General features: G+C 39.2%; 1 protein-coding gene across 1 annotated transcript in view; it reads left to right on the top strand.

Moving 5' to 3' along the window:
- Positions 1-24,871, top strand: part of ADAMTSL1 (ADAMTS like 1) — a 327,073-nt gene that overhangs the window by 224,138 nt on the left and 78,064 nt on the right. The window contains exons 13-15 of the mRNA XM_051643555.1: positions 963-1,110; positions 5,773-5,857; positions 22,337-22,638. Coding sequence (XP_051499515.1) covers positions 963-1,110; positions 5,773-5,857; positions 22,337-22,638 — 535 coding nt within the window. The remainder of the gene's footprint in view (positions 1-962; positions 1,111-5,772; positions 5,858-22,336; positions 22,639-24,871) is intronic.

The raw sequence follows: 24,871 nt of genomic DNA on the forward strand, positions 1-24,871 counted from the left end.
ACGAATAATTTATTTAAAAGATTAACATAATTAAAGAGAATTATGGAAAAATAAATCAGACCTGTAGTGTATATTAGTGACTTTCTGCTAACAATAGGCTGGGAAAACAAACAAAATGCACAAAACAAAACCAGTAAACATGTAATGTTGCAACTCTGTTAAAACTTTCAGTCATAAATTAAATATCATGAATTGCTGAGAAATTTCCAGAAATACATAAAGCTATAAATTACTCTGATCTTTGATGCTTGTAGTTGTGTATTGCTGACTGACTTGTCCTTCTGTATTAAAGTAAAGCTTTAAAATGTCTTTCTACAAAAGTACAAATGTACTTTAATTGTGTACATGAAGACTTAATCATGAATGTAGTTTGTTACCACCCCAGTTTCTCAACAAGCAAAATAGGTTTTAAAAGCTAAGTTAGTTCACCCACAGGTAAGGTGTTTGACTGGTTGCAAAGTGTCTAATGATTTCCAGATGGAAGCCACTATCCAAGAGCAAAGTAATACTGTTAGTATCCATTGCCCTCCCCACTGGTTGGTAGTTTTTTGGTGCCGTGTTCCAAAATAGGGTGTCTACCCTGTTAACCCATAAGCCCCAGTGTGTTTTCCAAGCAAAGCAGAATATCTCCAAATAAAACTGTCAGGGTGTTACTGAGCACATCCAATACAGGATAGATGGCCACAAGCCAAGTAGTCAATGCTGAGAGTGGCACTGCAAGAGAAACTCAGTGGCAAAATGTCCAGACCATGTAAACATGCAGAGCAAAAAGAGAAAAAAGTCTGTCAGTTTTATACCTTATCCATAATCGCCAAATATTATTAATAATTTAAGTCCAAGGTTGTGTGTTTCTGCATCATGTTTTGCTCTCTGATATATACATACTTCTATTTTATGTTCTCCTTATATTTGTCATTCCTGTGATGTGTAATACTTCTTTTTTTCTTTTTTTTTTTCTCCAGTGCACTGTTACCTGTGGACAAGGACTGAGATACCGTGTGGTCCTTTGCATTGATCACAGAGGGGTGCATACAGGAGGCTGTAGTCCTAAAACAAAGCCACACATAAAAGAAGAATGCATTGTACCCACTCCTTGCTACAAACCCAAAGGTAAAGAGGCAGAATCACAGAATCACAGTATTCTCATGGTTGGAAAGGGTATCTAAGATCACAGAGTCAAAACATCAACAAAAAACAAAATAAAAACAAACAAACAAAGCCCACAAAAACCACAACCTTGGCCACTACAACATGTTCTGAAGCACCAGATCTTCACAGCTTTTGAACACCTCTGAGGATGGTGACTCCACCACCTCCCTAGGCAGGCTGTTCCAGTGCCTGACCACTTTTCAGTAAACAAATTCTTCCTAATATCCAATCTAAACCTCACTGCTGCAACTTCAGGCCATTTCCTCCGGTCCTATTAATTATCTACTCGGGAGAAGCAGCCAACACCCACCTCCCTACAATCTTATTTCAGGTAGTTTAGAGGATGCTGAGGTCTCCCCTCAGCCTCCTTTTATTCTCACTAAACAACGCCAGTTCCCTCAGTCACTCCTTGCATGACTTGTTCTCTAGACCCCTCACCAGTTCGTAGCTCTCCTCTGGACATGCTCCAGCACCCAATGTCCTTTTATAGTGAGGGGCCCAGAACTGAACACAGTACTTAAGGTGCAGTCTCACCAGTGCCAACTACAGGGTGACAATCACCTCCCTAGTCCTGCTGGCCACCCTATTCCTGATGCAGGCCAGGATGATCTTGGCCTTCTTGGCCACCTGGACAAACTGTTGGCTCATGTTCAGCTGGCTGTCAACCAGGACGCCCATAAGGATTCTTGTGAAGTTTTCAGAACTCTTCAGTATTGAGCAGTTTCATTTTGTTGCTGGTAGCACTGTTTCCACCTGTGCTGAGTTATGAATTTGCATCTTCAAGGCCTGCCACTCCTATTCTAGTCAGCCTGCTAGCAACTTGGAGTGTATGCAGTCCCCTTCCTCTTTCTTATGGGCTGTGATGTTTTCAATGTTAATTTGTGATCCAGCAGTTCAAGCAAAATAAATCTAAATTTTACCGTACTGGAAGCGGGTTTGACCTTGCTGGTTGTGTCTGGGCAAAATTCACCCTGTATTTTAGCATAAATTAAATATATAAATAGCATGTAGGGTAGATAAATGTAACCATGATTTTAAAGTGCCTGTTCATAACTTGGAACATGAAATAGGTCAGGAGCAAGCATTGTATACCCCAACATGAAGCTCCTCTTACTAGCAAGTCTGCAAAATCTGGCAGAGTGTCTTCTATCAAATAGTATTCACAATTTACATAGAAGGGTTTCTTGACTTGGGCCTCAGACAGAGAATAATACTGGGGTAAATCACCAATGTTTTGTTGAGAGAAGGAAAAAAATATTTGTACTATTGTTAGAAAAGTCCTGAAAACTGGGTTGAATTAATGGGCAGTGGCCAGGTGCAGTAGACACAGTTATTTGACTTTTTCCAGAGGTACATGAGTGTGCATGTGTTTGTGTGTGTGTACAACTATATCAGTACAAATTCTGTGTCTGTATGCTGACTAACTTGTGGAAATTTTTGGGCCACAGCAATGCAGGTGAACTTAATTTCCCACAACTGGAAAGTTAAATCCAACCACAAGAATAAATCAATTTTTTTTACAAAATGGACTGCTGTCCTGATATATATTGAGAGCACTTACTCTGAAGCCTTGTGAAATAAGTGACCCATGACCTCATGCTGATCCAAGATGGAACAGTGAAATCTGGAAATCTATTTTCTGCACTCAGTGCAGAATGCCAAGTAAATGGGCACACTTGCCAAGTTGTAAGATTCCCATTTATCTGGACCATGAGAATTCACTGTGTCTGCCAGCCACCAAGGAGACAAAACCCAGGCACAGGTCCTCTGGGGAGCGATGAGTGTGTTTACAGTGTATTTTACTGGCCACTATGAACTCACTCTGTCCACCTTCCAAGGTGAAATAACAAAAAAAGGGCCCTGTGACTGTGTTAGCAGGACTCTGACTTTCATGTGATGGTTCAGTGGGTTTGGTCTCAGTCATTCAGTCGCTTTTATGGAGCTTTATCTATTTATGATGTTCAGAGCACAGGTAAAGCAAGGTCCTGTCTGCCTACACCATCCACTATAAGCAAAATGCAGTAAGACACCAAAGAATCAGCTGTTGCAAACAACCCACAACTGACTTCTGCCTAGGGAACCTGAGAACAGTGCAAGACCAGCTAGGAAATTTGCTTGCCTGCATCTGTCAAGAATTATCTTCTAATGTGACTTGTCTGGGAATAAAGTAAATTGCTGTTTGCTGGATGCCCACCACCCTTGCAGCAGAGAGGCATCTTTACCCTGGATAAACTCTTGTTCTGCCCTCTGCAGTAGATACACAATTAATTTCTGACTGTAGGCAGTTATTTTGTTCTTCCATTTTTTCCCATGGGATGGAAAGTCCTGTGTGAAGCACACTGTTTTGTTTGGCTTTAATTTTACTTCTCATCTTGGTTCTGCAATACTCTCACAGTTGTCCCTCCAAAGTGCAAGTGGTAATATTTAAAGACCCAAGTATCTGAGGGCTGAATCATGCTTTCAGTAGAGAATTGGACCAAATTATATCCATAGGTGTCTTCCAACTCAAATTATTCTATTTCTGAGCTGAAAGATTGTAATTTTCATTTCACAAATCTGGAGTTAGACATTTAGAGCAGTAGGGGTAGCAAAGCACATCACCTCTGCTGAATATTTTAGTCTTAGCCTGCTTTTTCCTTCTGGACCTGGATTTACATAAAGCAGAGAAACAATTTTCCCATATGACTGAAGCAGCAAGACAAAAACCAGAGTTTCCTTTTTTTTTAAGACTGTGCTAAACAGAAATATAATGCAATTAAGTCATATAATTTTTTTATACTTTTTATTCAATCACTGAGGCACTTTTTTTTACATTAATAATGGGGAAACACAGGATATCCCTGGATTAAGTAATAATTTTCAATTTTAAGAGAAGGTGTATTAATCTAATGCAACTTTCTGTAGAATGTAGGATTTATGGGGTTTTACTAGAACCATTTTATAAAAGAAGAGATTCTACTTTAATCTCCAAAGATAAAAATTGCTTCTTGGCTTATATTAGAAATTTTTTATTCATATATGTCAAAGTGCACTGTACAATATCAACATTTCTAATCCTCTAACTCATATTACAGTGTAGATGATAATTACCTACACTTCTGAAAAGATAAGTTGTTTTAAAAGTCACGTAACAGGCAACGGTACACAGAGCTTTGCTTTTTACAAGCACTTGCATCCAAGAAAAAAAGCACAGAGAATTTAGATCTGGCTTTCCAAAAGCCGTAAAGCAAGCTGCAGAACATAGAAACATCTCCTATATCTTTTGGATAACAAATGCAGTAAAATATAAATTAAACTAAGAGCTGTGCTGGCAAATATTCATCCTTAAATGGCACTAATAAATATGTTAGAGTAAGAGCTTGGCAAGTTATTCCTAAGAGAGAGGAATAGTAACTCTATTTCTGTCCCTTTTTTCCTCAGTTTATAACTTGCTCCAAGGAAATTTGCTTGACTAAAGTTGCAGTAGCTGTGAAATCAAGTTGTAAGTCCTCTATGATACAGCTGACAGATGGGAAATTCTGTGTGCATATGTGAAAGGTTCGCTCTTGTGCCCAGAAGTCACGGAAAACTCTCGACTATTCTGAGAGACATTAATCTGCTCCCATTGGCCAGTACAAAAATCCATGCATTATATAAGCCTAAAAGGCTTAGGTGAGTGAGTGGCAAAAGACTGAGTGGCAAAGAGGTCTGACACCAGTACTCCTCAGGGGTGTGACCCTCAGTCCCTTTTATTTCTGTTTTTTCTCCTGATCCTAGCCCAGAACTTTTTGTTGAAATACAGAGCTCCTTCTCTAACTATAGTGCCAGATTTGCTCTTGCTTTATACGCCTGTAGAGCTAAAACTGCTCCACTGCCTTCAGCTCAAATACTTCACTTTGACACAGGCTGGAAGCAGAGTTTGGAGTTTGGCTGGGGGAGCGGTGTGTCCCTGCACTCCCCAAAGCAGAGCTGCTCATTACACTGCATGCACACCCTGGAGGGGAAGAAAACAGCTCTACTGCTTTTCATCAGAAATGACAGAAAAAGTATCAAGCTTGTTTTTTTAAATCCACATAGCTGATGAACTGATAAACCTTAAGTTGAAAAGTATAGCTGGGTCATTTTATTATGATTTCTCTGTTTTTTCTGTGGTATCACTCATCAAATCAGGGTTTTATTCCTTTTTGTAATTTATCAAAAACAAACTTAGTGTGTCTTCTGAAGTTCTAACATGTAAGGGTAAACACAGGGATTTTATAGGTTTTGCCTTTGCAGTGTCAATAGAGGCCGGTTACATTTGGCAAGACTCCCTCCAAAAATACTTTCCGAAGTGCCTTGTTTTACAGCCCAGTTGCATAGACTAAAAAGTGATTTAATTTGCCTTCTTGCCATTAGAATGCCGTAGCCCTTCTAGCTGCAACAGTGAGCTATCTGGCCATATAACCTTGTGAGTGTGATAGCCCGGGTGACAAGTTTCTTTTTCTCGCTTCTCTCCTTTCTCTCTCTTTCTTCTTTGTGCTCGGTCTCCAGGTGGAAGAAAGCACACATACATCACAGGTATGGTCGATAAGAGAGGTGAGGATACCACACATAGCAACATTACTGCATGCTTCCTACTTTCACATGCCCATCTTTGTTCCATAGAGAAACTTCCCGTGGAAGCAAAGTTGCCATGGTATAAGCAGGCTCAAGAGATGGAGGAAGGAGCTGTGGTGTCTGAAGAACCATCGTAAGTCTTAAAAATTTGCTTACAACACATTCTCAGGATGTGGGGATCTGGGGCTTGTGCTGAATTCACTCCATCTCTTGAAATGGTATTTGTCTTTCATTAGAATGTAAAGGCTAAACCCAACCCTGTGGAAATGTGATTAAGAGATCACATTTAGGAATGAAGAGACAGAAATCAAGATGAAAAATGCACATTTAATTGGGAAAATATATAAATGTTTTATTTAGAGTTATTTACAATAATATAGAGAGAGTCTGTCTACCGTCTTAGTTTTATGTTCCCTACTATCACTGTTTCTCTGCAGCTCAGCACCTTTCTTTATTCTCATAATATCCCTGAGAATTTAGAGATAAAATACAGTGATGATTCCTCCTCACCTCTCCCCAAAAGGAAGAGTGTAGTAGCAGCAAATAAAATTAATTACCTTTGGCAGAAAAGAAAATACAAACCTCAGCCCTATGGTTTGGATTGCCTCATCGTCACTTAATTCATCATTTAATGGATTTCTCTCCTCCCTTCTTTTTTAGCCACTTGTGGTCTTTGCCCAGCCACCTTTGCAAGACAGACCTCAGTCAGTCAAGCCCTTTTCCCTCTTTAGTAGCTCTTCCTCCTGCTACAGACCCTCCTGTATGGCAGGTTGGCCTGTGTATGTACATTGACAGCCCCCTTGCATTAGGGCTGCCTCAAATGATGAAAACTATATATTTTCCTCCTAAATACATAATATTAACGCATTATGTCCCTTAGCATTTTCTCTTTTCTTTTCCTATTCATTTGTCTTCTGTTCTGTGAAAAAATCACCAAGAAAAAAAAACACCACTTAGAAAAAGAGAAGGTGTAAAAGAGTCACAAGAAATGCTGAAGGAAAAAATGTAACTATAAAAAGCTGGAAAGGAACACTTACACTTAGAGTTGATAGTTGCCTTTTTAATACATCAATAAGAAAATCTGATTGCGTGAACCTGACCTGTTGTTGCCAGATTCTTCACACAGTGAAGTGTTGAAAATACAGTTCAGCAGTTTCTGCATGTGCTCTATTTCATTAATAGCAGGAATTCAGGAAAAGTTAGAAAAATTAAGTGTTTAAATTAGCGCTCAGTTTTTCAGTCAGAATTCAGTTTTAATGCCATTTGTGGATAATCATTCTTCCTTAGCCCAAGAAAACTGCAATGAAAACAAAGCTACAGTAAAATTAATACAGCATATAAACCTTTAGCAATGAGGCTGAGAAAATAAAAATACTGTTAAGATTATGTTTGGGATTCTTTATTCCAGAACTGTGATAAATGCAAGCTATAATTGTAAACTCTGCACACATCTGTAATTGGCATCCAGCTCCTCATAGTTAAGCACATGGCATTTTTTACTGCAACTGCAGCTGTATTTTACACTAAAAAACATTGCTTGTTATGCAATATGGCTGCAGTTTTGACATGGTTAATCTGAATTAAAGTAATTTGAAACTGGAACATTGAAATAGAGGTACAGACATACATAACAAAATAGTCCTTAAAATAAAAATTATTTTAATCCAGATGCCATAAATGTACACAAACACATACATATACATGTAAACACACACACATTTATAAACATGTACAAAAGCACATCTTCATATGTGTTGATATATATTAGTAGCTACTATAATGCATGTAATACTTGTATATAATATAGCAAGATAGTTAACTGTTTCCAGAGTTTCAAAGACTTCATAGGTTGATTTATTCCATGTCAAAGTCTAGAAAATTCAGTATTTGTCGACTTATTAAGTTTTCATTTGTAAGGTGCAGTTTATTTTCTTGTGACTTTTCTCATGAGTATACTAAGCCACTTAGCTAGATGTGCATTTATCAAACTGTAAAGAACCTTTGGAAGCATACATTAAAAAAAAAAATGTATTGTCAGGAAATTTGTTGAAAGGAATCATACTGTTATGTGGTCATATATTGAACAATTTGTTACACTACAAAATTTTTTAGATAAATTTAATTAACAATGTTAGCAGTACTGTAGGAAAAAAACCCAAACAAACAGTATAGTAATATATATATGAATATATGTAGCTTTAAACATTAACAGGAAGGGATTTGTAGAGAATAGGCATAAACCCTGCAGGGGAAGATAAAGAAGTTTTTTTTGTTTATCATGATGTATACTTTAACAAAATATTCTGGAAAACCTTAAGGGTATATTATTTGTGATAGTAAAATAGTCCTTGATAAATATAAAAGGCAAAGAATTTAAGAACTTTAAGTGTCTTCAGTGGAGTTTGACACCTCCTTAATTTATAATTCCACTGCTCATCTGCAATAAAGGCTCTAATCTTTTAACACACTCTCATCACAGCATTGTCAGAGTTGGAAGGGACCTCTAGAGATCACCTAGTCCAACTCCCCCACTAAAGCCGGATCACTTAGAACACATGACACAGGACTGCATCCATCCTCCTTGCACCCATCCTTCAGATACTTATAGGCATTATTATCAAGGTCTCCCCACAGCCTTCTCTTCTCCAGGCTAAAAAGTCTCACCTCTCTCAGTCTTTCCTCATAAGGCAGATCCTCCAATCCCCCAGTCATCTTTGCTGCTCTCTGCTGGACTCTCTCTAGTAGTTCCTTGTCTCTCTTGAACTGGAGAGCCCAGAACTAGACGCATTATTCCAGATGTGGCTGCACCAGGGCAGAGTAGAGGGAGAACATGATCTCTCTTGACCTACTGGCCACACTCTTCCTTATGTGCCCCAGGATTCCATGGCCTTGGCAACAAGGGCACATTGCTGGCTCATGGCTCATGGCTCAGCCTGTCCACCCCTGACCTGTATTGGTGCATGTAAAACCATGGGATACTGACATACCAATAGAGTGGGGCACAACTCAGACTAGATTCATCCTGCCATGGGTGACATTTTGCACATTTTTTTCTCCATGCAAAGCACAGCTCTGGGAGCATGTAAAATCTTTATTTTAGGCTAATGAGAAATCAACATAACATTAAATTAATTTCAGATATAGTTATCTATATGTATTGACTAATATAAAGCTAAATAATGGTGACATGGTTTGACTCAGGACTGACAATTAAACCAGAGACAGCAATGCTCTAGATTCCCTCCCCCTCCCACTCAAGTAGGGAAGGAGAGAGAGAACAAAGGAGAGAGACTTTCTGGATTGACAACTTAACTAGACAGCTTTAAATACTAATGATAAAATAAAATATGTACAATTATATGCAATTGTGTTCAGGAATGTGCAAAACCTTATCACTTCCCCCATTCCCCAGCAACTCCCATGGCATCTTCTGAGCTGTGGGCAGTTCTCAAATGTCCTGGAGCTGCCAGAGAGAGCGGCAGAGCACACAGGAGCTGAGGGGAGAGTTACGAGGGTCAGGAATGCACAAGCCTGGGGATCAATGGTGATGGATAGATAGAGTCCTACCAGGATGCTGGCCATGGATGGAAGAGAAGGGAAGGAGAAGCAGGAGAGAAGTTCTTTCATGATCTCTGACCTTATACTGAGCTTACATAGATCAGTGGGATGGAATACTTTGGTCAATTTTGTTGTCCATCTAGTCCTAGTCCTACACGAGGGCTACAGACATGACTCTATTGCTTCTGTACCATCTGAGGCTTCAGGCTCAACAAGTAGAGCAAAGTGACCTTGGTGTCTCAGCAGTAACATAAACATCCCAGTGTTATCAGTCCACTAGCTGGAACACTTGCTGCTAGTTAAAAAGAGAGTATACTAAAGGGGAAAAAGAAATAAACAAAAATCAGTAAAAGAAAAATTAGCTTCATTCTGGCTGAAACCAGGAAATATTGTCACAAAGTAAAGGTCTTTATTCAAATTTTCCCAAAGCTTGGAGATATCCATGCCCTGTGTTTATTTTGAAATTATCTTTAGTGATAAGGCATAAGATGGAAAGACAAAAAAAGCCTTAGAAATCTTGTACTGAAAGGGCCATCCATGCAATCCCTGTCTATAAACTGTAAAAGGCATCTGCATACTGTTCCAGAATATCTAAACTGCTTGACAGCAACACTAATGAACTTTTATGTAAAATTGGTTTGGGAGCCTCACTATTAATTGTGGTTTTAATTAGTGTCTAACTTTAAACAGTTATTCATTTTAGGTCCTGTTTAGTAGGTTGATAATCTGAATGTCATGACACAAAAACAGAGACAAAACATTCAGAACTCACCACAACACAATAAATAATAAGCTTTGATTCCAGTTTGATAGCATCACTTTTCCTCATTCAGCTGTGTAGTTATTTTAAATGCAGGAAGTAGTTGAAAAGGAAGGCGTATTACATGATTACACTCCTTTTGGCTTGTGCAGCTATGCGGAGACACAATATAATATTTCATGGCTTACCATGCTGGCACACGTTGGGCCATCAGCCACATATTTTAGCTGATGAGTAATCAGTCCGTAGTGTAGGTGCACACTACCTTGAGGGTCAAAACAGCTGAGAGCTTTTAAGTGTTGGATCAAGCACTAGATGGTATAAGATGCCATGTGATGTACCCAGCAGCTTGGTAAGCCAAGAGCTGAAAAGACAATGTTGTGTCTCCCGGATCATATTTACTTGAAGTTGGAGTAATGAAAGTTTCTTTAAACCAGCTATGCTTAGGTGATTTTCCTATTTGTTCTGCATTGGTTCAATAATTGCCAATTTCATGACTGTACTTGGGACAGATGACAGTAGGGACTCGTTCTTTTCCTATATTTAATATGAAACTCTTCCCAAGCTTTCTTACACCACCAAGTCTCAGCCCCCATTCTCCACTACAGACAGGGTCATTATTTGTAGCCAGCAGAACTTTTTCCCTTACCTCTGTCACCCTTTCTTCCTATCATTCTTCAGGGGGAGAAAGCAAACCCCATCTATAAACAACTCTATAGTCCTTATCAAAGTTGGGGGTTTTAATACAAAGTTTAAGGCAGGGCTGAAAAATTCCAACAGATTTGTTTTGTGCATTGAGTTCTTGTCTTTTTGAATCTCCATATTGCTGTCTTGTAACTTTTGTGACTTCCTATTGAATATGATTTTTTGTTATGAAATTGTATATTATGAGTTTTAAACTTTTTTTCTTTTTTTTTCCTTTTTTTCTTTTACCTTCTCCTTCCACTTGTAATTCGTGATCATTCTCTAGCATGCTCCTACAGCAGCAGTCATTTTTATTCCAGCTGTGTGTGGTGCCTTCCATTACTTATTTCCTCAGGAATTTCTTAAGGAAGCAATCTTACAGCTTAATTTTGTCTGTATATGTCTACCTGTCAGTTGCCTTCCTCTTCTCTCAATAATGTCTGAATTTATTGCTCTTAACTGAATATGACACAGGTATATTGTTATCACAGATAATTTTGCTCCTCTGTCAAATTTAGTTGATATTCACCAGGAAATTAAGTGGCAGCATTTTCCACATGTTTTACTGGACTAAATGACTTGGTAGAAAACTGACACCCTAAAATTTCCCAGCTGAAGGAAAGCTTTCTAGAGGAGTTCCATCCTTAAGAGACAACAAAGACCTTCTTTGGCATACAGTCTTTGAATATAAATCCATGGTAAATTGGTCTTCATCAATTCTGCTGCTCAAATAATTAATCATAATCAGTCTGCCACTTGAAGGCTAGAGAGAATAGTTATATTTTTGCTGTCTGACCTACTGCACCCCTAGATGGGGTCAGTTAGGTATTAATTACTGGCAAAATTACTATTAAATACTCTAGGTTGGTAAGGAAGTATCATAATATTTGTTAAGACAAAGGTTTGAGGTAAGAAGTCCTTGCAGACCTGTGTTGTCATACATATTGTTTTATTGCAGTCCACCTCTGAAGTGGCTATTCACCAAGCCTTAGAAATATGGAGAAGCCATAGCATATTTCTGTCTGACCTCTTTCACTGGAGCTCTTTATGCCAGAACAACATGGCAGCCAGAGCCAGAAAGAGCAGCAGTGTGATTAAAAAAGCATGGGCTTTTCTACATATAATGAAATAGATTTTATGGGTGGTGAAGGGGTTGTTTAAAAGATTTCTGTCCTATCTCTTGAAAAATGCTTTTGTATGTTAACACCATATCCAGCTTTTAACACGCTGCCATAATAACCCTGGTGGTAGCCATAAATAAGAAGATGGGGGGCTAGGGGGACAAAAGGGCAAACAATAATATCTGGATGCCAGATGGAACCATAATAGGGATTGGGCTGGGTCAGTAAAAAAAAGGAAACTCCTGACATGGATGAGCGTGGGGGACAAAGACCTCAGGGAACTGGATATGGACAGGGAGGCCAATGAGGCAGTTACCCAATATCTCTTTCTTACTTTTCTGTAGGTACCTGTGTTTCCAGAGACACATAAGCTATTTTGTTCTGGTGTTCTCTGTTAAATAGTTTCCATCATGATGTTTGTACCTGATTCATAGGTTAATAAGTAACTTTAAAACATCATACAAATATTTTACTTTAATAGTAAAGCATGTTACGAATATTGAATTGCCAAAAAATGCTGTGAAGACATGCACAGACACTATCAACTGCTAGGCTGTTGCTTGTCCACTTCAATGTCATGCAGTGAAGAGGAAGAAGGAAGTTTAAAGGTATTTCTCCATACTAAGATACAACATCCAAAAAAATAAATTATATAACTGGTTGGATATAGGGAAGATCAGCAGTGCAGCACCTAACATTCAGTAGTAATTCCTATCTATGAAGTCAAAAAGCCCCTTTAGACAATCACCATTGCTTAGAATTTACATGTAATATCTATACAGGGCAGAAGCAGTTATCTTTCCCAGGGCAGAAAGGAATGATTTGACAGAAAGCTGAAAGAAAAGGTATTCAGACTAAACTGGAGAGAAACTACAGAGGGACAGATTGTAACCACTTAGATTGGAATTGAACCTATGCACCTGGCTCTGGTGCCATTACTCTTACGGGTGGAGCCTTGAGATTTTATTGATGAGTGGTCATGACCTCTCTTTTATTTCTCTGAACAATGGCACCAGCAGCCCTCCAGTGCTGTGTGTGAGCATCCTGTGGTCTTATCCATGCCTCAAAACCTGTGGATAAGTGGCCTCTTCTGGAGAAAAAGGGCAGGTTTGCATTTCATCTCAAAGCAAGGAGTCTGGAAGCCTGAGCTCAGTTCCTGGTTCTATCACAGAAAATTTCTAAGCTTTTGAACAAGCCATGGAGCACTTTATTTCAGTGGTACTATCTGATTTAAATGCCTTAATAGATGAATGGCTGTGCCTTTGAACACTCAGTCTTACTGCTATGTGCAGTTCTTAAAACCTCACGCTTTGTCTGAGCCATAGATGTACCTAACGCTGGATTTTAAAAAAAAAAAACCAAACACCAAAAAAAACCCCCACAAAAACAGAAAACACAAAACAAGCAACATTAGGCAATAAAAATTAAGGTCAATATGTAATTAAGGAGCAGTGAAGAAAATAACATCTTTTTCTCCATAGTTCAAAGGACACCTGTCTGTATGCACACTTTTTTTTTTCTTCATAACACACAATGTTAGGAACACAAATCCTAGACAGAAGAGGCTATGGCTATATACATCAAGTGTGCTGGAGATCTTCACATAACTTGGCTGGTCCCTCCATATGTGTCACCCTGAACCCACTGTGACCTGCTGTGAAAGGCCTCCCACTACTAAGTATTGCCTCTGTCTTTTGGTTTTACTACTTCTGACTTCCCTAGTTACATATATGTTGTTATATGAGGGGAATACACACCAATCCTTCCTTAGCTGTGCTCAGAGTTTGAAGGAATAAATATCATTATATCAAGATTATGTATTGCCATTGTCTTTGCTGTTCTCAACTTCAATTTTGACACCACTTTTACTACCTTTCTATAAAAGTGATCACTGCACAGCATATTTTCAGTCTATAAATGCTAGAGTTTTAAATAAATTCCCTTTAGATAATTTAAAGAGAGAACTTTTTAAAAACACACTAGACCCTGTTGTCTGAAAGAGGCATTCTAATGTGTGAATGTAAATCATATCTACAAATGCAAATAGTCCTTGCAAAATTGAGCTGGGCAAGTATTGTCTATGCAGTGTTTATGTGCGGATGAAATTCTGTGGACAACTGCCATTCACTTGTACTTGCAGGCCAGTTGGATGTGCAGCCTGAAGGCTGGACTTGTCACAGTCTGACCAATATTTTCTATTAAGTGCTTTATATACAAAACCAGTAAGCTGCTTTTGCTGTCATATTGAAATTTCCTTAAAATATATTTTCAGTGATTGTACCACACTTAAAAAGTAATGGGCTGAAACCAGCTCAGCACCACACCTGAATGCCTCCTGCAGAAGTCCATTGGTATCAGTGGGTTTACATTTCTTTCCCCTAATTCCTAAAACACATTATGCAGCCCAGGGTAAGCTTTTGCCTATGGCAAATCATACAATAATCTCATTAGCTGAACACAATCTTGTGCAAATTGTGAAACCCCAATAGCTAACACAAACACTGAGAAATACAATGCCTCTTCTAAATCTAGAACTCACTGTTTTGCAGAAGTTCATATTATGGGAAAAGGTTGCCTGTTTCTCGCCATAAAAATACCCACAGGTCAAGAAAACAAGTACAGGCATTTGTGTGCAAGCACCATCTGTTTTTAACCCCCAGTTTTCTTTGGAGAGTTTTCTACTTTTCATTGCAACCTTTTTCCTTTTCCAGCTTGAGAGCACTGCTGCTCAAAGAGATGTCCATTTTTGGGGGGTGACAGGCAGAGAGTCTCTTCAGCCATCCCACGGCTGGGTGCTGTAATGTAGGCAGTGCTCCAGAGGCTGAGCAGTTGCAGGAACAGTTAAGTCAGTCATAACAAAGCAAGGTCATGATTTTCCCTCCTTCCAGCTTTCACTTCTCTACCTAGTAGTGATCTTTCTAAAATACCAGCAAAATACTCTCCTTTAAAATATTCTTCAGAGCTCTCAGTCCATACTGCTGTATTTTATTTTTCCTTAAGGAAAGAAGCATTGTCATGCCTGCTGTGCAGAGGAATAAGAGAAGGTGATATTTTATGCAATGGCAATGTCCTAATCTCTGAGAAGTGTGCTAAGAGCAATGAAATACTCAGTATAATCTCTTTCAGGCAAGAGGCACCTCTTTATTTTTCATTGGTACAGCTATTAGCACAATAGTGTTCTGGCAGACAGCTACTGCTGCCACATTACTAGAACTAGTTATTGCCTTTGTCTTAGTTAGTTTTGTTATTATAGGGCTATTATTATAGTGGGATTTAATTAAACAAAATGCAAGGACATCTGAAACAGCTCTGTAATTTCCTGTTTTCTAAAAAACATACTTCTTAGTAAATCTATTCCACTACTCCTATTTTCAAAGAAGACCCAGATGTAAGTATACAGAAAAACACAATACTGTGCAATGAGAGGTACACTATATGCAGAACAAATAATTTTAAACCCATGGAACTCATTGCTTGCTATTCACATACATTTTGCATTTTGTGCTCACCATTTGGCAACATTTATCATTAATGACCACACAAAGCTATTTGAAAGCTTTTGTAATTTCCTGGTGTTAGGATTATGGAAAATTCAGAACCATTGTATATTTATATTATACATTCACATTACATAAATGTTCAGTATCTAATGATGAGTTCTATATGGAGATTTTGTTTGCAGGGTTTTTTTTGACTTTTCCACACATTTTTCTCTTTTCAACTCTTTTCATTCTGTTGGTTCCCTATTTACCATCTAACATTTATATTAGAATTAAATTACACTTCCAATTTCATTACTTAAAATGTAGAAATTTGCCCTAGAAAGCTAAATAAAATATAATTTCCTGAGGGTATTCCAATGTTTTCATTCCAAGTTGCTGACTGGAGTAAAATAATATAATATGTGGCATTTATAGATCAGGCATCCTTTCAAAAAGGATCCAGTCTGCTTTAATAATGTTACTTCCCTTTTGCGTCCTCTATCTTTTGTTCCTGTGTTTGTATGTGTGATATACATTGTGGGTAAATATTCTTAGTATATAAAGTATCTCTCTTTTTATAAAAGAGTAATTTTAGTGCCTGACAAAATATAATTAATCCCTTTTGGTTTGCAACACAGCAGCTCTTCAACAAATCAAAGTTACACAAGCATTCACAAAGTTAAAAATATAAGTTGTTTTTTGTTGGGTGTGTTTGTTTGTTTGTTTGTTTGGCAGGTTTTTTTGGTAACCTGATTTAGTTTTCTATCATTTAGCATGTCAGGTCAAGAAGCTATACTTTTAAACTAATCAAAATATCTAAGTTGTAGTGGGAGATGTGGATTGTTTAATCTGTGACAGGAGATTTTCCATGTCAAAATATTATATAGTAGTTGCCCAGTTGTAGAGAAAACAAGATGACTGGCTCACCTGTGCTATTAAAGACTACAGTCCTTTCAAAATTAAGGATAACATCTTTTAAACCAGACTGATCTTTTAAGATAAAATGTCTCAGAGCAGGGAAATAGAATCACTTTGCACCATTAATTCTCAAAGGTTTTGCTCCAGAAAGAAATCTTGTGGTCTTTGTATTACAGTGCATTATAAACAGTTTTAAATGCTCCAATAATATATACAATCCATTTCTTTCCTTTCTATTACTTCATATGTATAGTGCAAGCAGGGGATGTCAGGCTTAGAACAAGATGCTATGAACATCCACAAAAAGTGGTAAAGAGATTCACACTCTCTGCTGCAAGAGGCTATGCTGTTCCAATCAGACATCTTGGTACATGCACACTGTGGGGGCACAAGGTTCCTTTCTTAGTTTTGGTTTCTTTTTTTAAACCTAAAGTGAATGGAAAGTCCTTTTGTCAACTAGAGAAAGGCAGTGGGAGAAAAAGAGAAGTGCATAAAAGATGCTGATTACAAAACTGAATTTCCTTTTTCTTCCTATCAGACTGTTCGTAGGATTCTCAAGGTGAGAAATTATTTTTCTGTAGCCCCAAGTAGCCCTAGATCAAAGATGACAGATACTTATAATGCTTTCTGCCCTGGGAAAAGCTGTCTGAGTTTGGTCTAGCTAAATAGATACCAAAAGGAGAGAAATACCATCAGTGGCAGCCATGTTTTAATCAAAAATACATCCAACAAACTCTGATTTATTTGATAAATTTAGTTAATGTGCATGCTTAGGTGCTGAAAGACCTAAATTTCAGTCAAGCAGTTGACCCTATCACAAAAAACTTTCAGTTCATTATATTAGCACTCAGAAATATCAGTTTAAAACAAAACAAAACCACAAAAACACAAACAAAGAAAACAAAATAACACAAACAAAACCCCCAACTTTCTGAGTTTAAAGGACCTGACAGATACCACATACTGCTAATGATAGAGTGTTATCAATAGGATTGTTCCTGTGAGGTTCTCCAGGGGTCAGTGTCAGTGTCAGATCCAACTACTCCCTTTTCTGTTCCAGCCCTTGAAGCATATCTACAACCACTGTCTTAGAATTTACCCATGGCAGAAATTCTGACAGAATGGCCAATAGAGAAGACAAGACAGTCAGACAAAGTCATCTGAATCACCCTGAACCTGGGTTCATTACTACTGTGCTTTCATACCAACATCAGGTGTCTAAGCATAAGTAATGCAGGTCATGGAAGCATTATTTCCAGAAAGATTTAGGAATTAGCAGAAATCAACATGAGCTCAGCAAAATAAGGTTTGTTATGTTTAAACAAGGTGGCAGTGATGTGGTAGGGAGATGTATGTGACCCCTCTGCTTGATACTACTTTGCGTAAAATACTAAGCCAATTTCCAGCATTGTTTTTTTGGTTTTTTTTAAGATGTTGAAAAAGTGGTGACAACTCAAAAAATTGAGAAATTGTTCTATTGTTGAGGAAAACAAATAAACAAAAAAGTAATTCAATCTTTTTTGCTTATTGTAATGATGGCTGCAAAGTGGTTTTATCAATTTATGTAAGGACTTTCCGAGGAAAAAATTTGGAGGATCTGAGAGTTCCTAATCAGTGAGACAAGAGCAACAGCTAGAGAAATCCAGAATAGAAATGTCACACTATTTCATTTCTTTATAATGAGAAGGGAAATTAAATGTTCTAGGGGAAAAAAAATTAAAAAATAATTAAAAAGAAAAGGGCATGATGGGTTCTTTCTTATGGCTTCAGATTAAGGCATAAAAATAGCTTCTGCTATACAGAGACAATGGTTGAAATTCTTTTCCACTATTCCATGCATTACTGCAACTAGCTGATAACAGCAGCCTGTTCAATACTTACTCGTGACCTATCTGTGATACCAATCAAGGCAAAAGTTATACAGGTTGAATACCACCAAAAAGTAGCTTTTGGGATCATCATACACTTTGGGAGATTGGAGAATGCATTGCACTGAGACATTTTCAGGTACTCTAAGCATGCATTTGTCTTCCTGGATATAAGGAGGTGCTACACATGTGTCCTGGTTTGAGCCAGGATGAAGCCAATTTTCCTTTTACTGTGTTTTTTTTTTCCTTCAGTAAGCTTTCTTTTAACTAGTCACAGTGCATTCTAACTGAGACTGATAACAGTGGAATGTTTTTCTAACTGCTGGGACTTCAAGGTCACACCTTTGCTCTGCCAGCTCAGACACTACAGGGAGATCTATGACCCCCCCATAGGAGGCTGAGTTAGACAGACAGCAAAACTGGCCAGAGATATTCCGTTCCATATATCTACGTAAGCTCAGAGGAAGGTCAGAGATCACTGAAGACAACTTCCTTCCTACTTCTTCTTCCCTTCTCTTCCCTCCATGGCTGGCGTCCAGGGAGGACTCAGTCCATCCATCACCATCAACCCCCAGGCTCGAGCTTTCCTGACCCTCATCACTCTGCTCTCTCTCCAGCAGCAGCTCTGGAATTTTTCAGGACTGTTCACAGCTCAGGAGAGTGCAGTGGGAGTTGCTGGGAGTGGGGGGAGACAAGAGGCTTTTGCAGATATCTGAACATATTTTATATAATTGTATATATTTTCTTATATCATTAGGGTTTAATTAAAGCTGTGTAGTTCAGTTTTCAATCCAGCGAAGTCTCTCTCTTCTTCTCTCTCTTCTTCCCTACCTGGGTGGGAGGGGATTGAGAGCATTGTTGTCAAACCCGAGGCAAATGGTGACAACAATTTATTGGCGCCCAAAGTGGGGCACAATTTTAAGCCTAGATTATACATTTTCATTAATTGGGAGTGTTCAAAATTCCATCTCTGATGGGAGGAATCCCTGAGATAGCAATGGGCAACAGCTCTGCTGAATTTCCTGATGGATTGAAAACTGGACAGAAACTTTCTGCAATGTATCTGCTGGACCTTTTTCCAAACACGCAGCTGTGCATGTGGTATACAGCTGAGAGCATTCTGCTCTGTGTAGCTGCTCTTGTGATTGTTTTATGGTTCATTGACAGAACTGTAGCCATCATCAACTGTATAATTACCAGCCTAGTGATCCTAGGGGTTGTGATACTGATCTTTATGAGGGCACTGTATGTGTACAGTTACAGGACAACTCCTAAAGTGAACAGAGCAGTCCATGTTGGCAATAGCAGTAGCAGGTTCAGTTTTACCCCTTCATTTTATTTCAAGCTGAATCTCCCAGCTTTTGATTTGAATAGCATTGTTGCAGCAGGGATGCTTCTGCTGAATGTTTATAATATAGTGTGGATACGTAGGGTGAGGTGTTGCTCCGCTCACTGCCACTCCCCCATAGGCAATGGCCCTTGGACCACTTTGAACAGGGCCAGACATCAAGAATGTGCTCTACGCTGCAGCAGGGCACAGTGGTCCTAACTGGAGCCTCTGGCAGAAAGTACCAGGGGATACTCCAGGTCAACCCTTGGGATTCTGGAGCCGGAGCTACAGAGGTTCCAAGGCCAACTACACGACAACTTAGAAGGAGATACTTGCAGCATATGAAGGAGTTAGAGCTGCTTCAGAAGTGATCGGCACTGAAGCACAGCTCCTCCTGGCACCCAGATTACCAGTGCTGAGATTCATGTTCCAGAGTAACCTCTCTCCTATCCATCATGCCAGTGATGTGACTTGGAGTAAATGGACTGCTTTAATCACTCAGCGAGCTCAAGTAGAAAGACCTAATCATCCAGGTATTGTAGAAGCAAGTACAAACTGGCCACAAGGCACACACTTTGCAACGCCACCACAAGAAGTGGTGAGACAGGCTCAAGAAGCTCCACCATATGATCATCTACCAGAGACTGAGGAACACTTTGCTCTTTTCACCGATAGCTCCTTTCGTCTTGTAAGGAACCGCTGGAAGTGAAAAGCTGCCGTATGGAGTCCTACAGGACTAGTTGCACAAGTAGCTGAAGGAGAAGGTGAATCTAGTCAGTTTGCAGAGGTCAAAGCCATCCAGCTGGCTTTGGACATTGCTGAGTGAGAAAGGTGGCCGAGACTCTATCTCTACACAGACTCATGGATGGCAGTAAATGCCTTGTGGGGTTGGCTAAAGCAGTGGCAGCAGAAAAACTGGCAGATAAAAGGTAAACCTATTTGGGATGCTGACTTGTGGAAAGACATTACAGCTTGGATAGAGAAACTGGTGGTAAAAGTGTGTCATGTAGATGCACATGTACCTCTGAGTCGAGCCACTGAGGAACATCGACACAACCAACGAGCAGATGAGGCAGCCCAACTGTTCCAAATAGACTGGGAATATAAGGGTGAGCTCTTTCTGGCTCGATGGGCCCATGACACTTCAGGTCATCAGGGCAGAGATGCAACATAGAAATGGGCTTGTGATCGAGGGGTGGACTTAACCATGGACACTATTGCACAGGTGATCCACAACTGTGAGACATGCTGCAATTAAGCAGGAGAAACAGTTGAAACCTTAGTGGTAAGAGGGCTGGTGGTCCAAGTACAGGTATGGGGAGGCCTGGCAAATTGACTATATCACACCACCTCAGAGACACCAGGGTAAGCACTATGTGCTATGGTGGAAACAAGTACAGGATGGTTGGAAACATATCCTGTGCCTCATGCCACAAGAATACTATCCTGGGCTTTGAGAAACAAAACTTGTGGAGACATGGTACTCCAGAAAGAACTGAGTCAAACAATGGGACTCTCTTAAAAAAAAGTCTTGTGACTGACTGGGATGAAGAGCATGGTATTGAGTGGATCTACCATATCCCATACTATGCACAAGCCTCAGGGAAAGTTGAAAGGTACAGCGGTCTGTTGAAAGCTATCTTGAAGGCAATGGGTGGTGGAACTTTCAAAAACTGGGACAAAATTTGGCAAAGGCCACCTGGTTAGTTAATACCAGGGAATCCATCAGTCAGGCCAGTGCTGCTCAGTCAGACCTTTTACATACTGCCGATGGGGATAAAGTCCCTGTGGTATGTGAAAGGAACCTGCTGGGTAAAAGTGTTTGGGTCTATCCTGCTTCAGGCAAAGGTAAACCTGTCCGGGGTGTTGCTTTTGCTCAGGGATCTGGACATGCCTGCTGTGTGATGATGGAGGATGGTGAAGTACAATGTGTACCTCAAGGTAATCTGAGTTTGGGGGAGAATCCTTAATTTGACAGCTGGTAAAATATAGAGCCTATATGTAATGTATGGTATGGAATAAGGGATGGAATGTCCTGGTTTGAGTCAGGATGAAGCCAATTTTCCATTAACTGATTTTTTTTTCCTTCAGTAAGCTTTCTTTTAACTAGTCACAGTGCATTCTAACTAAGGCTGATGAGAGTGAAATGTTTTTCTAACTGCTGGGTATTCGAGGTCACATCTTTATTCTGCCAGCACAGACACTACAGGGAGATCTACGACTCCCCTGTAGGAGGCTGAATTAGACAGACAGCAAAACTGGCTGGAGATATTCCATTCCATGTATCTATGTAAGCTCAGAGGAAGGTCAGGGATCACAGAAGACAACTTCCTTCCTGCTTCTCCTTCCCTTCTCTTCTATTCATGGCCCTCTTCCATCCATCCATCACCCTCTACCCCCAGGCTCGAGCTCTCCTCACCCTCATCACTCTGCTCTCTCTCCAGCAGCTCCGGGATTTTTCAGGACTGTTCGCAGCTCAGGAGATGCTGTGGGAGTTGCTGGGGATAGGGGGGAGGCAAGAGGCTTTTTGCACATATCTGCACATATTTGTATATAATTGCATATATTTTCTTATATCATTAGTGTTTAATTAAAGCTGTGTAGTTTCGTTTTCAATCCAGCAAGGTGTCTCTCTTTTTCTCTCTCTCCTTCCCTGCCTGGGTGGGAGTGGGAGGTGATCGAGACCATTGTTGTTGAACCCAAGTCAAAAGGTGACAGTATGTCATGGATTTAATATGTATTTCATAATAACTCTTTGATGAGTGCCCTGGTCTGAGCTGGGTCCAGTGAAAATGAAGTGAAGAATTTGTTTCAAATTAAACAGAATTTGGCCTGGACAGCTTGCTTGGCTGGTTGTGGACATAACTTGTCTTGCTCTCTTCTTCTTATAGGTTTATTCCTGAGGCTTGGTCCACCTGTAGTGTCACCTGTGGAGTGGGCAGCCAAGTGCGGCTTGTGAAATGCCAAGTGCTCCTCTCTTTCTCTCAGTCTGTGGCTGACTTGCCCATTGATGAATGTGAAGGTCCCAAACCTGTGTCTCAGAGAGCTTGTTACAGCGGTCCCTGCAGTGGAGAGGCAACCGAATATAGCCCAGAGGAAACTGAAATCCTATATGGCAGCTTGCAGGAGTTTGATGAGCTCTATGACTGGGAATATGAGGGCTTTACAGAATGTTCAGAGTCCTGTGGAGGAGGTAAGTGCAAAGTGTGTCTGTGCTGGATTTACTTTCCATCTTTAAGTTCATGCTTTGAAGTTAACACCCATATTTATACTGCTTTGCTACAGCTATTTAGAATCATAGAATCAATTGGGTCAGAAAAGACCTTTATGATCATCAAGTTCAACTATAATATCATCAAGTCCAAATGTATTTGAAGAGGTGTGGATGAAAATTGTGGAAAAAAAAATGTCCGCAACATACGTTAGCCAAGGATCCCCAGGCTCCGTGCTAAGGATGTCATCACAAGTGATCAATTTATCACTTATTTGTCTTGCCTTTTATCAGTTGATCATTCAAAAGGCACTCATGCAAAAAAGCCAAATGTTAATGTAGCCTCATGATACAAGCTAAGGATTGTGTGGTGTTGTAAGTTTTTATCTCTTGATTTGTACTGTGCAAGTGTGAACATGTGGAAGTAAATTGTCTTCCCATAGCATATGCATTAAACTATTGATTTTCTAAGGACTCAGACAGTTCTGTAACTCCTGTTACTTACGTTAGTGACATTAGTTCCAATCCCAATACAAAAGCAAACATATGATAAAAAAACACTAGTGATGTGAGTGTCTGAAGCTAGCAGGCTTGGCACTTGGAGTTTCTCAAAGTTAATCAAGGTCTCAGGTTTCACACATTATAAACCATCAATGCACAGTTGTCTGATATCCTTTTTTCCCCATCATTTTCTCTAGTTTGTTCCAAGAAATATGTCTATTCCATTATTTTTTAATTATGCCTAGACTTCTCCAGCTGCTGTCTTTTTACATTAAAAGTTTCAGGCTATTTAAAAAAGGTTTGCTAGAGATAAATACACAATAGGTACTATAGAACAGGAAACAACTCAATACTTCATGAATGTTTAATAGTGTAATCTGTACAGATTGACCAGCAATCAGTTACAAACTTATAAAACCACGGTTAGCAGAAAATAATGCAAAGGTTTTCTGTGCTTACTTTTAGCTTACTGACAGTAGACACTGCTTAGAGCAGCACACAGGGAGCTGTCAGGCATCTGCCAATATTGTTTTATTTCCTACCAAAAAAAAATGTGAGAGTAGTCTATGCTAAATGGTGACGAACACTTACTTTACAGGAGTGTTGTCATCTATTGAGGCTTCTAGCAAGCAGTAACAGCTTGTCACACTTACACTGTGAATCCTGAAACCCAAATTTTTTCTAGAAATATCCTTTTGAAATGAAGTAATTCCTTTGAATATCGTGGCTATGTATGTATTTTTTCAAATAAAACTCACAGAGACTAATATGAGAGAGACATTTTGCCTTTTAAATTTAATTCCTTTCAATTGTCAGCAAAAATTGTCAAAAATTGTCAGCCAAGATTTCTTTTTGTCTGATGCAGGCTCCAGATTTTCCAGATTAGCAGATGCTAAGTCAGATATTTTTCTAGCCATAGGTGCAAGTCCGGTCAAGCTAATTTTATTGGTTTTGGAGTCTCAAGGGAAGAAATTGGATAGATGCAGAAGTAACCTTTCACCTCCCAGAAGCAGCAAGCAGAAGGATTTAGTTAGCCATTTAGTCTGCTGTTAGTGGCTGCATTTCCCAGAGCTGTCATCAAGTATCATGTAACAATTATTCTATTCTGGTAGATATAAAGACAGAAAATCTCATTTTATGGTATTTTGAAAGTGAGCTTAAACTGACTAGATTCAAGTCCCGCTCTTACACCTTTCTATATTGTTATTTCTTATTGAAAACTAATTTCTTTTTTTCAGGGAAAGCAATTTTGAAGCAGTCAGCTTTTTGTTTCGGTAGTATTGTGCAGGAAATAATGTTTAGAATTCTGTTACTTGGCAAATAAACTTCTTGCTGTTCATACATGTTTTTTAATTATCCCTGTACTATAGAAATTCTGACAGAAAACCAAAGGTCTTTATATTCTCTAAATGTTCAATGACCCATCCTTGATTTAAAGCTTATAACCATTTGCTACACTGACCAATCAAAAACATGCTGAGGTGTACTTGGTGCGAGATTCAAGGCAAATCTGAAAAAAGTGACTCTGAGCTTGTTTGCTGCTGGAGCAAGTCAGGTTTTTTTATCTTTCTTGCTGGCTGAGGCTATGAGAGCCAGGAACATTTGTCAATACATAGTCTAGCAACCACAGAGTGGTTAGATTAAAACATGAGCCTTTTTCTTCAGTACCTGTGCTGTCAGGCAAGATTACTGGTCCTGCCAGTATCTTTGAAAG

The sequence above is a fragment of the Apus apus genome, chromosome Z (genome assembly GCF_020740795.1).
Source record: "Apus apus isolate bApuApu2 chromosome Z, bApuApu2.pri.cur, whole genome shotgun sequence".
NCBI lineage: Eukaryota > Metazoa > Chordata > Aves > Apodiformes > Apodidae > Apus > Apus apus.